Raw genomic sequence first — 15765 nt, 5'->3', positions numbered from 1 at the left:
TTCTGCACATCTCTGATGTTGCTGCTATTTTCAAATTACTGGAAAAATGTCCATAGCTGCATATTGGTTATTTATTCTATTACTATTATTCTAATACTCCAGTTTTATGTTGTTTTAAAACACTTTACTTTTCTTTTAACTCTTCAATATTATGTTATTCTGATACATTTTTCTAAGGTCTACATTTGTATTACCATTTTTTCTAGAATCTTTTTGCTGATGAAAACACCAGAATTTCCCTATTGTGGGACAATAAAGGGATTTTCTATTCTATTCTATTCTATTCTATTCTATTCTATTCTATTCTATTCTATTCTATTTTATTACTCTGAACATTCCACACATTTTTAATATTCTTTATGTTCTTAAACTTTAGCAATTAGAGATACTTTAGTTAATTATAAACACACCTACCTGATTTTCTTCACGTTTATAAATCAGCTAAAGCTATTTTATTGAATGAAGTAATGGATTTTTAATCACAAAGTCACAGTAAAGACAAATAATAAACACTGCAGAGCCAAACTGCTCCAGACGCTTTTATCTCTTTATATTTTCTTGAGAAACTAATATCAACATTTATATTTTTACAAACAAATAAAAACTATAAAACAAAACCATTTCTATACTTTCCAATTTTCTGGAGCTATGAGCTGTAATAGATTATTGAACTGTTTCCATAGATGCGCCACATTGGCGCCCCTGGTTCGTTCCCCCCAGGGCACAGAGCCACAGCAGCCTCTCTCAGTGCTCTCCCTCTCCTCTGACTTTTTAAAGAACCTCTGCTTAAAGACACCCCCCCACCCCACGCCCACGCTGACATTCCACGCATGTTCACCCCTTATTTATTCTCTGATGCTTACGGGGGGGATGGAGATGACCTTTTAGGAGGAAGTGATTTAAATGGTGCTCTGTCGTCAGCAGAGATGCTGCTGTGTGAACGTGGATGAGCAATTGTTGTGGAAAGCACGTCACGCGTTTTTCTCGCTCATGCGTAAAAGCGCGCGGACAAAGCGTTGTGGAAGGGTTCACCGACAGGTATGCAGACCAGGTGACATTTGGAGTGAGAAAGCTGTCAGCCTCAAAATGAGCAGATGTTTTATGGACTGATTCTAATAATAGTCTGGCTGTCTTCAACTGTTTGTGTTCCTCTGATTTGTTTATCTGCTAGACTGGCCTGGGTGTGTGTGTGTGTGTGTGTGTGTGTGTGTGTGTGTGTGTGTGTGTGTGTGTGTGTGTGTTTGGGGGGGGGGGGGGGGGGGGGAGTTAGGAGACAAAAAATGAAAGGATTGGAAGTGAGCAGAGGAGAAGGGCTGCAGATGGGGATCTATTCTCTGTGTGCAGGAGACAAGATGGAAATGATTCGGCGTCTGTGACGTCAATCACCGCGCACACACACACACCATCACACACACACACACACACACCATCACACACACACATTGCCAAACACAGATGCACCTCTTCTCTCTCACTCTCATGGTAATTCACACAACAGGAAAGGATTGAATCAAAGCCATAAACAGCGTCAGACACCTGAGTTTCCTCCCTGACCTGCTTCATTATGTCTGCCTCCCATCATTCACACACTATAACCATCCTCCCCCCTTTAGTCTGACTATATATAGCAGAAAGCGGAACAGGGGGGGTACTAGTTCGTCTATTTGAAATCAGCCGTTGACTGAGGTCACTAACATTTAGATAGATGTAAGTATGATAAAGTGATAGTGCACACATGTTAAGATAAAGACAAACTGTGATCTGATCATCTACCTGAAAAATCCCTTCACTACAAACTGCAAAAGAAAACAAAGACGTTCTTTGAAGGCCTTTAATGTTTACTGTAGAGAAACTAAGAAAACAGCATCATAAAGACCAAGAAACACGGTGAAAAGAAATGTTCATTACGTTGATGTGGGAAAAGTCGGGAAAAAATGTCCCAGAAGTTTAAGGTTATAAAAAGATTCCAGGTCAGGCTGATCGCACAGAGTCCTGTTCAGTCCATCAACTAAACCTGGAAGGAGACTTGAAGAGCTGAACACGCCATCAGTCCACCTTAAAGAAGAGACAGCCATGGTCTGAGAAGCAGCCAGTGGTGACTTTAAAGAAAGCCAGAGGCTGAAACATGCTGACTGGACTTTTCTACAATCATATTCTCATTTTCAAATGATCAACATCCAGAAATCAGTCCAATCAAAAAACTTTCTGCTCCATCCCATCTGACTGGGCTTCATATATTTTCATAGAGAAATTAGCAAACATGTTGCCAATAATCACTAATTATAGCAAGCAGCTGAATTTAAAACTGAGGCTCATTTTTAGGTTAATTTGCTTTGTGAGAACCAGATTTATTACCTATATCTCATCCTGAAATACTGAGCTCAGTGTGAAAGGAACAGATTCTTTTCTGTTCCTCCTGATGCTAGTTTCATGCTATTCTGCAGCCAAATGGTGAAAATGTTCGGTGCTTAATCTACTTTTTGCGTTTTACTTGCAGCTGCATCTTTGGCCATGGCACCTTAACCGGAAGCTTCTATTCTGTTGCTCCTGTCCTCCTGATTGATCAGCTGTTACATAAGTAGGACTCTCTGTCACATGGCCAACATTGTGATCTATTATGCGGCATTTAGTTTGCATAATTAACAAATTCAGGTCTCAGTGACCCAGAAGCCCCAAAATAGATCCGGCAGCACGGAGGCGAGGCCAGGAGGAGCTGATCGCTGCAAAGTGTTTTAAAAAGATGGAGGCAGAGTCGGAGCATGTTAGAAAAAAGGTGTGCGCTGCTTTGTGAAGTTTGAGTGATATATCAGATTCCTCAGGCCCCATAAAAGGCGTGGATGTACTTGGCAAGTTTGCCTTTAAGAAATCCTGCATCCATGTCAGAGATTGGTGACAACACAGGATGCTATCTAGAGAATTCCAGGCTATTTTTGAAACATCCATCATGGCCTTCCAAATGTTTGCTTTTTAAGCTTGAATTGCCTTGAAAAGCAGGAGCCCCCCCCCCCATTTCAATGCATTGGGGTGACATGTTTGTCTAATGAAGGGAAACTGAGCATCAGCAGCCGCTGCCTTGCCAATCTTTCCATTTCTGGGAGTAGAAAAAAAAAAGATATTCTTGGCTGTTTTTCATCAAGGGTTTTATCCTCATGTATCCTCAGCTGGAAGAGGACTGAGTCATAGCAGGCAAAGAAGCAGGTGGGTGGGAAGAACACTGTGGGTATGTGTGAGGAGTAGGGTGGAGGATGTGGGGAGGGGGGGGCAAGTCTTCTAGTGAATAAAAGCAAACTTATGAATGGTGGAAACCATGCGCCTCATTTAATACCCTGCAGTGAAGAGAAAATCAGCTAGATTGATCTTAAAAAGTATTCACTCTTACAAGACAGGAAGCAATTTATGAAAAATAAAACAGTCTTACTATTCAGACATAGAGCTGCTGAGCACCTGAAGGTTACCAAGAAATTCATTTTCAGGAATAGAATCATGGGAGCAGAGAAGATGAATTTGCCTGCAGATATAATTATCTACGCTCACACTTCAAACACAGTAACATGTTTAATCTCTTGGCCAATTAGGACGTGATGTGACACTGAAGGGGAGCCGCATACAGAGGCCACCTCTGGAAGTGTGGCAGGCACCTCTGCTCTGTACGGGGCTGTGGGAGCGAGGAAGGGAGCTACAGGGACATTTGTGTCCGTCTGAGTTTGAAAATGTTTGCTGAGCGTGGATGGGTGGATGCGTGGATGGGTGGACGGGTGGATGGGTGGATGCGTGGATGGGTGGATGCGTGGATGGGTGGATGGGTGGCGAGGCCATTAGAGAAATGGAACTGTGTGTTTTCCTGCTTTGACATCACGGCTGCCGTCACTGCAGCCACCTCTTAGTGACTCCCCTGTGACTGAAGACCTGACAGCCTCCCACGCTCTCCCCCGGGCTTTATCTGTCACCCCGCCCCTGCTGTGCTCTTCCCACCTCCCTCTACATTTCTCATCCACTCATCCATCTTCATGCCCCCCCCCCCAGCTGCTTGTTTTTACCTTACTCCTCCTTATTCAATGTGTGGGTCTTCCCTGTCTTCTGTCACGCTCTCTGCGCCCACAGTGCTGCCTGTCTGCGTCTCTATGGAAACCTCTAGTGGACAGGAGTGCCTCAGAGGTCTCTGAGACAACGATGCAGACGCTGCTGGATCACAGACTCTCTTTCTCTGCAGAAATTAGTGCAAGCAGAAAATAGACTAAAACACTAAATCGTTTGGAACATTGGTGAAGCTTCATTAAAGGCCTTGAAATCTATTAGTCTTATAGTTTTATATGCACAATAAAAGATTGATAAATGTAGAAATATCCAACCTTTCATTCAACTAGCCTTTATTTAGTAAGCAGTGATTGTTGGCGTCTCTAAGAAACCTATTAGAGTCAATTTAATCAAAGTATTTGATTATTAATTTGCTATTTCTTTTCATTAATTTGAATTCTATTGTAATCCAAATTTGCTTCCGAGCTCCATTTGTTCTTAGCTATTCTTCAAACAAACAGATGAGTTCTGCTGAAGTGAAGCAGGTAGCTGTTTTGTTTTTTTATAAGTGAGGAAACCAGCCTACCTGATTTCATCTATATGGAGAGCAATTTAACGGAAGGCTCAAACATCTAGAAATGGTTGGAGAAAGGCCCACAGAGAGTTAGTTAAACTGTTAAAAGATTAATTTGTGGGAAAGTAGCGCATGTTAAGTACTGTTTAGTACGGTGATTTATGTGTGGTGCTGTGGGCTTCCATTGGCATCTCACATGAAATCCTGACATTCAAGGATATTTAAATCAAACATCTAGAGGACAAAATGAAACTAATTTCTTTAAAGTTGGTAGACCTGGGTCTTTCAACAGAAGATATTCATTTTCTAGTCAAATCAACATAACTTTAACTTTATTAAATTTATCTCACCTACATAACACATAATTGGAAGAAGGGTATCAATGATTTAGTTAAATCTTTTAAACATTAGCATCCCTTATACATCCATCCGTCATGCTTTATCCCTGCTGGGGTGGCGAGGGGTGCTGATGCCTATCTTCAGCTGTCTACGGGTGAGAGGCGGGGTCCACCCTGGACAGGTCTCCGGTCCATCAGAGACAAACAGGACAAACAACCATTCACACTCACACCTTTAACGAAGCCAATTGACCTAACAGTCATGTTTTTGGACTGTGGTAGGAAGCTGGAGTACCTGGAGAGAATCCATGCATGCTCAGGGAGAACATGCAGAAAGAGCCGGAATCAAACCCACTGTTCCACTGGGCAGCCCTGCTTTCCTTATTGTTCAACAAATTTAGGATGAAATGTTGGATTTTTACTGATTTATCAAGCCTGAAATTTTCAGATTATATATGATTATGTAAAAGGGAGACTATGCAATACCCCCAATCCTGGAGAAGCTTTCTGATTGGTGTCAAACAGCAGGAACATATAAGTCTGATAGCAGAAACAGAGGGTAGCATTATTACCTGATTATACTCAGACTCTTCTGGATGATAGGAGCAGTCTGAAGCCACCTGATGCTGCCTCTGCATGTAGAGCTGCATCTGAAGCATCAGCCTCCTCTGTCTCCCTTCTGCATAATACCTCACAATCCACATTCCCCCCACATTTACAAATTGTTCAGCCTGCTGTGTTGCGTAGCCTGTGCGTCATCTGGCTCCCAACACATCTGAAGGACAGGTAATTTGTGATAAGAGGCCTCAAACACAGAGTTTCACAGCTTTGGGCTGCTCTCCTGGGCACCAGAGTGATTTGACGGTCATGCCTAAGTGGATCATTGCAGAGCGTAATCATGGGGAATATGCGTAAGTTTTGCAGCGTGTCATTTCAGGGAATGGAGCTGCAAGATGGGTTTGAGTGCAAGTCATGCAAAAAGACAAAACAACACCTTTCTTGTCTTTACGGAAAAAGTCTCTCACACTTTAAGGTTTACTGTTTTTTTTCTTTATTTTATCAAAATGTACACAAATAAAATACAACAAAGGAATACATTAAAGAAGACATCAAAAAGGGCAGCAGTAACAGGGGTGAAACAACTGAACATAGAGCCAGCCCAGTCCTGGAACGACCCCTTTAACTCCCACAGTGCAGTAAGATAAAGACATGCAGCCATGTCTCACATTTAGGCACTTGATTTCCAAACCAAACCATCTTTGGTCATAGCTGCTGCCGTGCAGGTTTCTAAACTCAGTCAGTGTCACATATGCTGCAATGGAACAGCACTCACCCCGCGTGAGCGTAGCTTCTTCCTCCACTGCCTTGCTTTGAGATGATCCAAAGATGGTTAGAACCTGGCAACCTCCATTGAGTAAACATTAACAATATTAAAATCAACACAAGATGGTACGATAACTCACATATTACAGAAAAGGAAACTCCACAAGGGTAAAGGAAACGATCACTACATTATAACACAGATTACCTGAAAACAATACGTTGCATTTGCACGAGAAATACTGTAACCGATATGCTGTACAGTCTACACCAAAGGCATTATTGTTGGCAATTCTTTTTGGGGGAACTAACCAGTATTTTTAATCTTGGAAAGTCTTGCAAAAATAGATCAATTTCTAATAAATGAAAAGTATTTGATTGTGATCTATTAAGCTACTCATGCATTGCTCAACAATCTTTCCAGTGCTTCATCCTGGCTTTGCTCTGGTGAAAACACACTTGTAGGTTCATCCCTCACTAGATCTATTTTTTAATGAGACATCCCTTCTGTAAAGGACAGACAAAGTTAGATCAAACTGTCTGAGAAGCATAGTAGTCACACAGTATTTGGCAGTGAGAAACAGTCCTAATGTATCCATGCACGATATCAACCACAGGCAAGGTCCACGTTCTGAACAAGAACAACACGGTAAGAACAGGAACAACAACTTAACAACCTGGAAGTGTGTGTGTGTGTGTGTGTGTACCTGTCTAGCCCTCAGAGTGAGGACCAGTTGTTGAAAAGTAAGGACATGTTGCTGGTCCTCACAAGCTATTTTGCTAATGGTTAGGTTTAGGGCTAATGTGTCAATTGGTTATGCTTAGGGTGAGGTACAGAGTTAGGGTTAGGGATATGATTAGGGTGAGGTATAGGTATGGGTAGGAATTGAAAACTGTGTTCTGTGTGTTCCAATTCCATGGCACCGTTTGGCAGCTTGCTTAACGATTCTTTAACAGTTCCAGGCAGCATCAGAGCCTAGCCTTTTCTACGCAAGTTACGTCTTATGCACACTTTGGAAACCAAGCCCAGTGGATTTTTTGAACTTTTAGGGAATGACTATGACCTGGATGACTGAGAATCTTCATCAGTTTATGCACACAGCATTCATTAAACAAGTATGACGTGACCAGGTGTAAGTGCAGAAAAGCAAAACAAAAAAAATGGCGTCCCATTTGGTAAACCGATCGAAAGTTTGGATGTAAAGTGGCAATAACATCGACTGGAGGAAATATATCCAAAATGCAGAAACACCTGCGCACACAACATGGCATACATTTTAATGAATGCCGTGTTTTTGATCCTTCCGGACAGAAGCTAAAGTTATGACCAGCAAAGAAGGCAACTCTGGTGGGACGTAACTAGTTTTATATCACTGGCTGTGCTTAATGTGATTCCTAGTAAATCAGATGTCATTTCTGGAAAATAAAACTTTTCCTACCTCTCTTTGGGTTATTAAACATGCTACCAAGTTGCTCCGCAGTACAGGGAGCGAGCAAAAGGTGATGCTCGGTTATTTAAATCAGGGGGAGATTAATTTCCAGGAATTGTACAGTAATGCTTTTTCATTAAACAGATGCCTTCTCCATTAGATTTAGATGACTGTGACTAGACGGGTAGCCTGGCTGGATCAGAGGCTGCAGCTCCCATTCACTGCCTTCTGTTTTTGCAGAGACAGGCAGAAATTTCCCAGGCTAAGGTAGATGAATGTCACCGTGGACTTACCAAGTTAGTTGTTTCACAGAATCGATAAGTGAATTGATAAGGAATCGATAAGGGAATCGGAATCCTGAAAATCGTATCAATTCCCAACACTAGGTATAGGGCTAGGGATATGGTTAGGGTGAGGCATGCATTGATAATGGTTAGGTTTACGGCTCAGGTGACAATTGATAATGGGTTAAGGATAGATTTAAAGTTAGTGCATATAAAGGGTTAAAAATGACTGAAAATCATAGGAAGTCAACGGGAGTCAACATATGGTCCTCACTGTATATAGCAGAAAGAGTAGGGGTGTGTCTGTGTGTGTGTGTGTGTGTGTGCGTGCATGTCAACAGCACAGTTGGTTTCCCAGGGAGACCAGAGACCTATGACTCATGCAGTGCATACAGCATTTTCTGGAATTTGAACAAAATCGGAAGAATTATTATTTTCCCTCAAAGCCCAGATATAATTCCATGTAATCATGTTAGAACCTTCAAGAGTTCTGGAGAAGTTTCCTGTAAAACCCTCTCAGTTCCACCCACACTGGTCTATTATAGACCAAACTGCTCATCTATTCTCCAGCTCTTGGTAACCACTCTCTCACTCTGTGTCTCAGACTAGTCCAGTCTGTGGGTGGAGGTGTAAAGGGTAAGGTTGGTAGAGCAGAGCTGACCCTCCTTGTGGTATGTAGTAGCTGCAGTAGCTTGGTTCTGCCAGGTAAGGGGATGTGTGCTCAGCAAGGTACGGTGCTGGCTGGTAGAAACAGGTCACATGGTCTGTGTTTGGTATGATGTTCTGTTCACCCAGAACCTTCAGAGCCAGAACTGTGATCATGTTGAGAGTCTGGCGCCGTTCGTGCCCCATCAGGCAAACCGTGCTGTCATCTATGACCCGACGAAGGGTCATCAGGTACTGGTACTTACTCCTCTCTTCGCCGATGAAGTGGTTCTTCAAGTAGGACAGGATTTTCCTCTGCTGCTCCTGCACATCAGGGAAATCGATGAAAAAGCGCGAGCACATGTAGCGCTCCAGGGTTTTTATCTGAGTCTCGCTGGCCGGTCGGTAGTCTCTGACCAGCAGGTTGCTGTACTTCAACAAGCCACCACCTCTGATCTCTTCAGGGTTTCTGGTGGCAATCAGCCGGTAGCGCAGGTGGTCCATTGCTGCCTCAAAGTCCCCATACATGCTCTCTGCCAAGACCTCGACTGCAGGCACACAGCTTGATGCTGGAGGGGCACTGTCTGGGGCCACCTTAGGAGTGTCTTTATTTTCAGGCACAGTGATGGCTGCCTCAGAGGCTTGTGGAGGGGTTTGTACCGCTGAATCCTCGGGCTGAGGGTGAGGATCAACTGGTGAGGTGGAACTTGGAATTGTGATTGGAAAAGAGACTGGCTCAACAACTTGAGGCAAAGAGGATATATAACAATGTTCCTCTTTCTCCTCCAACCGTGAAGGAGAAACTCCTGACTGAGGACTAGAAGGTTCATCGTCCTCATTCTTGTTTGTGTTTAATAGCAAACACTTTGTATCTGAAGATCTCTGAGGTAAAAGGTCCCCAGACTCCGCCGGTGGGGTGAAGCAGAGCAGCGGAGGGCTGAGGCAGGGGGACGGGGGGCTTGGACACAGTGGGGGAGGGCTGAGGCTGAGCATAGGGGGAGTGAGGTACGGAGGCGAACTGAGGCAAGAAGAGGTTGGGCTGAAACTTTGAGGTGGAGAGCTGAAGCTCATAGGACTCATGGTGCTTAACATTGGAGATGGGGGAGTAAAACATGGGGGTGGACTTGGGCTTGGGGGGGAGGGTGTGAAGTGAGGAGGAGACAAGCTGAGTATGGGGGGGGAAGACAGAGGTACATTTAGAATAGTTTCTTGTGAAGTGATGTTCGGCAGATTCGAGCTCATCTCCCTGGTTGGTTCTCCACTCTCAGCTGGAGACTCTTCAGCTGTTTTGTCAGGGTCAGAGGTCACGGAGCCTGTTTTGTCAGGGTCAGAGGTCACGGAGCCCACTAAATCCACTGCACCAAGAGGTTTGGATTGTTTGGGTTCAAAAAGCTTTTCTTTCAGGCAGGACTGACTTTTGCCACCTGACACTGCAGGAGTGTTGGACGTCTCTTTCAGGCTCACTTCACTGAAGTCATGTTTGTCCATCTTAGAGGAAGAAACCTGCTGAGGTAAAAAAGACGTGGGATCTGGAGGTAATGTTAAGATTATGTCAGGCTCTGGATCCAGAGCTGAAGTAAGGTCAGGGTTTGAAGATGGGCAACTTGAAAGATCAAGCTCAGGTCCAGAGTTTGTTTGGAGAGAAGTGCTTGTTGATGGAATGGTTGCAGAAATCTCCAGCTTCACATCAAACCCTTTATTGGATTCACTGGCAGGGAAATGGTTGAAATCTATACAAGCTGCAGCAGCAAGCTCACTTTCAGACATTCGGATCGGGTATGCATTAGATATAACCTTTCTACACATCCGCCGAGGGGGTTTGGGGGATGAGTGTTTGAGCACCACCATGTGAGACAGTCTCTCTGAGACCTTAGCAGTGGGAGGAGAGGAGGTCTTTCTGTCAGAGGCAAGGCCAGATGGTGGAGGTAAAAGATCCTGAGTATCTGAAGGGCTAGATGTTTTCTCTGAGTTACCTGTGGATTGTGTGCTGGGAATGTCTGCTGTATCCTGTGTGGCAGTGGGCTGGGTGCTGCCAAGTGGAAGAGTGGAGCCAGAACAATCGATACTCAGTGTGTCTTCTAAATCTTTCTCCTCTGATGCTGAAAAATCTTGAGCACTTTCATCCATTTTTCTATTACTGTCCGTCTCTGCTTCAATCTGATCCCCGTTCTCTGTTCCTTCAAAGCACAGCTCGATCTTCGCACATGAAGATGTGCATGCGTCTGAGGCAGACACGTGTTGAGTATTATCTGCCTCATTGCTTCTCTGATCCTCTATCAAATGCTTAGATGAGTCTGTTTTATCAGATGGCTCTGTGCTTTCAGGCTCCTCTGCAAGGTTTAGACACTCTGTTGAAGTTATTTTAGAAGCATTCAGCGTATCAGAAGGGTCCATCTGCCCTTCGTCAGGCAGCTTCATGCACTTAGCAGGTTCCTTCTGAACAAAGAGCTCTCTGAAATCTGAACCTGCTGGTTGGTGGCTGTCACCAAACTTCACTTCCTCCAACTCATCTACCACTAGTGATTGCGGAACCTCATCAAGGAGCACAGAGTTGCATTTAGCTTCTGTTTGAGCCAATGTCTCCGATTCTGTATCTTCACTCTTCAGAGACGGTTGGTTTTCATTGTTAAGGTTTTCTCTGTGTTTAGACAAATCCAGCTCTCCAGATGTTTTCCCTTTGTTGCTTTGAGTTTCTTCCAAAAGTTCAGCTTGTTGCCTTAATTCTGCCTGAAAATCATTTTCATCCTTCTCCGGTGTCCTAAATGTCTGCCCCCCTGCTTGATTGTATAAGTGGACAGCGTGCTTCTCTGCATCTGGAGCCGGGGTCTGATTGGGCTCAGGCAAATTATTCTCAGATTCTGCAGAATGCTCCTTTAGGTTTTCAGCATTGGAGTTTTGCATGGAGTCCTGCTGCATGTAGGACTCTAGGAGGCGATCCAGAATGATCTGGAAGGAGTCCACACTGAACTCAAACTGCCGCCTTAGAGCACTCACGAATTTGAGCTCAAGGTTTTTGCCACTGTTGTTGGATAGTGAGATTAGACTCCAGCGGTCGTGTTCGTTGAAAACTTTGACCATTTTCTGAACATATGCCTCCTTCATTGTGGCGCTGCTGATTCGTTCTCTGTTGACCCCGGCGGGCAGGCAGTCCAACAAGCAGCCCAGGACCGACTCTTTGATCACCTGGGGGAACAAGAAGACAACAAAAATAGAATAGAATAGAAATAATCTCTACTGTTCTTCAGTGACAGATGCAACTGCTGACAGTCACCAGATTTAGCTAAAACCTAAAGTTGCTATTTTGTAAAATAACAAGTGCCTCTTTATTTTTGATTTAATGAACATAGAAATGATTGCAACCTGGGACATCAGTATCCTGTGGTCAGGAAATTGATTAAAATCCCACAAACTGTGGAGATTTTTTATGATTAAACTATGAAAGGATTCTAAGAAGAAGCAAATCCTTTATTGTTTTCATGATCTCTCATTGTTGTCATATTGATGATAACAGTAGCATTGTGTTTATAAGTGGCTTTGGATAAGAGCCTCTGCTAAATGCAAACACACCTGGAACTCCTCCTGGCTTGGCAATTCCACTCCGAAGATGATGTCCAGGTCTTTGTAGCTCGTCCCATTGTCCCGAACCAGGACGTGGCTGGCTGTAGAGCCATTTAGACGAACATCCCTGACCGTGATTCCCTGCTTTTGCAGCCTGGCCCGCACTGCTATGATAATATCACGAGGACGCAGCTCCAGTGTGGGAAAGTTCCCACGGCCGTGGATGGGGACCACTTCTGAAAGCACCTGATGCAGAACCTCCACCTGCTCAGTGTTCAGGCTGTGAAAGCGCTGGCTGGATTTCTTTTCAGACATACTGTTTGCCCTGTGGGGAAGAGAGGGAGGTTGGAACTCAGACATTATTCCACTCTGCTGCATGTTTAAGTCTAACCCATTCTGTCACACACACACGCTATCATGCACGTTCCCTGCCAGTCTGCAAGTCACAGCTTGGCTGACAGCTTTCTGCAATGCTAATGTTACTGCTGTGCTGCTAAACTAACACATGGAGCCAACCATAGAAACATGCCTCCAATAAATATCCCTCCACTGCCCAACAACAACAAACTGAAGGGAGGTTTTCGAAGCCAGAAACACGTTACAATGTTTATTAAAAAAAAACTTATGCTATCTTCATTCAGCATTTTTTCTTTTCTCTAATTAAAATGTATTAAATATGAAAGAGTTGTTTTAACAAAGTAGTTTGTTGTTTCGGTGGATGTGTTTCCCATCAGGGGAGCAAGGGTTAATGGAATGAGTCATCGCCAACAGGCCGCATTAATCACACCGACGTCACTAATTAAAGACACACATCTGTTTTTGTGTGTGCAGCACATGATATGTATACATTAAAAACCGCGACTCACATCCACAGAAGCACCTCTAAAAGTTAGAGAACAATTTTTCTCACAGCTGGTTGCTTTAGGTTTAGCTGATTTGCTTTATTTCTGCACATCCCATAGCTGCTAATTCCTCATTTAATCTCTACAAACTAGATCCAGCTTTGGTTGAGTCTAACTGAGTCTGTCCAGGCGGTATGTGTAATGTGATTAAACGTACAATTGTCTGTGCCTGTCAAAGTGTTTCTGTGGAGTGAGAGCTCATATCTGAATGAGTAACCGTGGTTCATACCAGCCCATTATGATCTTTTGTGTGCTTTGATCAATAGCTGTCACTCTGTGCTACAGCTGAGTGCTGCTGATTGCTATGATTTGTCAATACAGGCAGGCTAACGACCAGGATACTAATGAGCAGTAATGGGAGGCTTTCTGGGATCACTTTGACTGACAGAAAGCTACAGTCTGCAACAACCACAGATCATTACTATGAATTTTAGATCAAATCTAACCCGTGTTTAATGCATCAGCAAACATCGGATCATCACTTTAGAATAAAACATCAAAGGGTTTCCCTACCTGTTCATTTCAGAACTGAGTATAAAAACCAGCAAGAAGTTATCTGATCCCAGACAAGCGCATTCAGATTAGATGGAGGAAGAATAAACAGGGCTCCCAGTGCTGACACTGACCACATACACAATAAAACCACAGCACTAGCCTGGCTGGACTATAGCTTGCCCCAGTATCTCTCCTCCCTCCCAAACCCTTCCCATATTCGCACTCTTCAGCAAACTTCCAGGCTGTGACTCATCCAGGCGTATCAGCTCAGCGCGCATATAATCTGCTGCCACTGAAACACAACAGGCTGCTGCTGCTGCATGTGGAACAGATACTAATACTGTTGGACTACAAACTGCTCACTTTTCAAAAGAGAAGCCCATAAATCAACAAATCGATTTATTCATTTTATGTCTTTTTATATCTTTTAACTTTTGAAAACGTGAACAACACAAACACCTGGGTTAAATGTTCATTTGAAAAATTAAAGAAAACTGTTTTTCAGTTTTTTGTTTCCTAACTGTCTGCATGGTGTTCAGGTTTGGGTCATTGGACACATAATTAAATATAAACGGGAAACAGCGCGTAAGTCTTTTTAGCCTCTAATCATCTCTCCTTTCACCTGTTTACACCTGGAAACGATTAAGCGTAATCAGCAAAGGTTGGCAGATAAAAACTAATTTAAACTTCCCAGCGCTGTGTGTGTGTGTGTGTGTGGGGGGGGTTACCTGTTGCTGTGTTTTCTGTGGGAGCGACTCGCTCCTGGCTCCGCGTGGAAGAAACCTCAGCAGTCCACCGAGAAGTTGCAGCGTGTCTGTTTTCTAATGGCGTGTCCCTCCGCTGCGGCTGGACCGGATCTGTCCCTCTTAGGGACGCGGTGCTGGACCGGATCTGTCCCTCTTAGGGACGCGGTGCTGGACCGGATCTGTCCCTCTTCAGGCACACGAAGCTCGGATCTGCGTGCCAGTTCATCCGGGCGCTGTCCAGGAGTCGCGTGGTGCTGAAATGAGGAGTGAAACGACTCCTCGCGCTCTTGTTTTCTCTCCCTCGGCCGACCGGAGCGTAACGCAGTTTCCATAGCGACCTGCCGTCACTCAGTTATGACTGCGGAGTGTGTGTGGTAGAGGTGTGTGCGCAACAACAAAGAGCAGTAACCTTTTGCTTGGAATGGTTTTATTTATCTGAGTTACTGATTCTGCTCTTTATTCAATAATTACAGTGATTTCAGGAAATAGTTTCTCTGCTTCTTAAATTGAGCGTGAGAGTCGTGATGCCTTCATAGTGATCAGGATTGTTGACTGTTGGTAAGATAATCCTGATGATGTGTTTGATTTATTCTAAAAAGTCCCGTTATATATAAAACTAATATTACTAAATTCCACGGAGGATTAAATCATAATCTGGGAAACTTAACAGAGAAGCTCACACATATAATCTGACGTGTCTAGTTTTATAACAATTAATACATCATGAAACGAGTAATAATGTTAAATATTGAAATATCAGCATTTAAATGCAAAACAACACAAAAAGTGTGATTATTTGCTGTTGTTTAAAAAATGAAAAACACTGATGTGACATAATTCTCAGCTTCAAATAATTCAACAGCCAATTTTTGAGATTATTCTGTTATGTTGCTGCCGTGAACTGAACACCACTAACCTGTCACGATGCTGAGGTGATAAGTTCAGGTTTTCATTGTTCCATTTTTATCTTACAGCTTTCTTCAATATTTTGCTGTTATTTTTGCCACATTCTTTTCTCTGTGTTCATATATTCTTTAGGTTGTTTTTTCAATGTTGCATTTTCATTTTTATTTTGTTGTTGTGTACTATGTACATTGATACACCGTGCTGGGGTGACAGTGGAGCTGGTGTCCAGCTGGAGATAGACATTCACACCTAAAGAGAATTTAGAGAAGCCAACTAACCTAACAGTCATGTTTTAGGACTGTTGGAGGAAGCCAGAGTACCCGGAAAAAACCCACGCATGCACAGGGAGATCATGCACACTCCATGCCCGGGCCAGGGATCGACCCAGAACCTTCTTGCTGCAAGGCAGCAGTGCTACCCACTGCCCCACTGGGCGATCTACTTTGATGTAATTTGTCTTTTATTATTAGCTCACCTCTTTTAGAACATTTTCAGATATTTCCCCTGATGTTCCTGAATGTGTCTACTCTTCTCTACTTTATTAGCTTTCCTC

General features: G+C 43.6%; 1 protein-coding gene across 2 annotated transcripts; it reads right to left on the bottom strand.

Moving 5' to 3' along the window:
* Window positions 1-5998: 5998 nt before the first annotated feature.
* Window positions 5999-14539, bottom strand: fam46d (family with sequence similarity 46 member D). 2 transcript variants are annotated; one of them, XM_015392557.1, is made up of 3 exons: window positions 14289-14539; window positions 12173-12488; window positions 5999-11788 (listed from the first exon to the last, which is right to left on the bottom strand). In XM_015392557.1, the coding sequence occupies exons 2-3, from the start codon at window positions 12476-12478 to the stop codon at window positions 8561-8563; spliced, it is 3534 nt and encodes a 1177-aa protein (XP_015248043.1). In that variant the 5' UTR covers window positions 12479-12488; window positions 14289-14539; the 3' UTR covers window positions 5999-8560. The 2 variants fall into 2 exon arrangements, with proteins under 2 accessions (XP_015248043.1, XP_015248042.1); XM_015392556.1 differs by lacking the exon at window positions 14289-14539 and adding an exon at window positions 13579-13686.
* Window positions 14540-15765: the final 1226 nt, after the last annotated feature.

This window comes from Cyprinodon variegatus, unplaced genomic scaffold (assembly GCF_000732505.1).
Source record: "Cyprinodon variegatus isolate N-32 unplaced genomic scaffold, C_variegatus-1.0 Scaffold596, whole genome shotgun sequence".
Lineage (NCBI taxonomy): Eukaryota > Metazoa > Chordata > Actinopteri > Cyprinodontiformes > Cyprinodontidae > Cyprinodon > Cyprinodon variegatus.
Note: the sequence above shows the minus strand (reverse complement) of the source record. Positions and strands in the feature narration are given on the sequence as shown.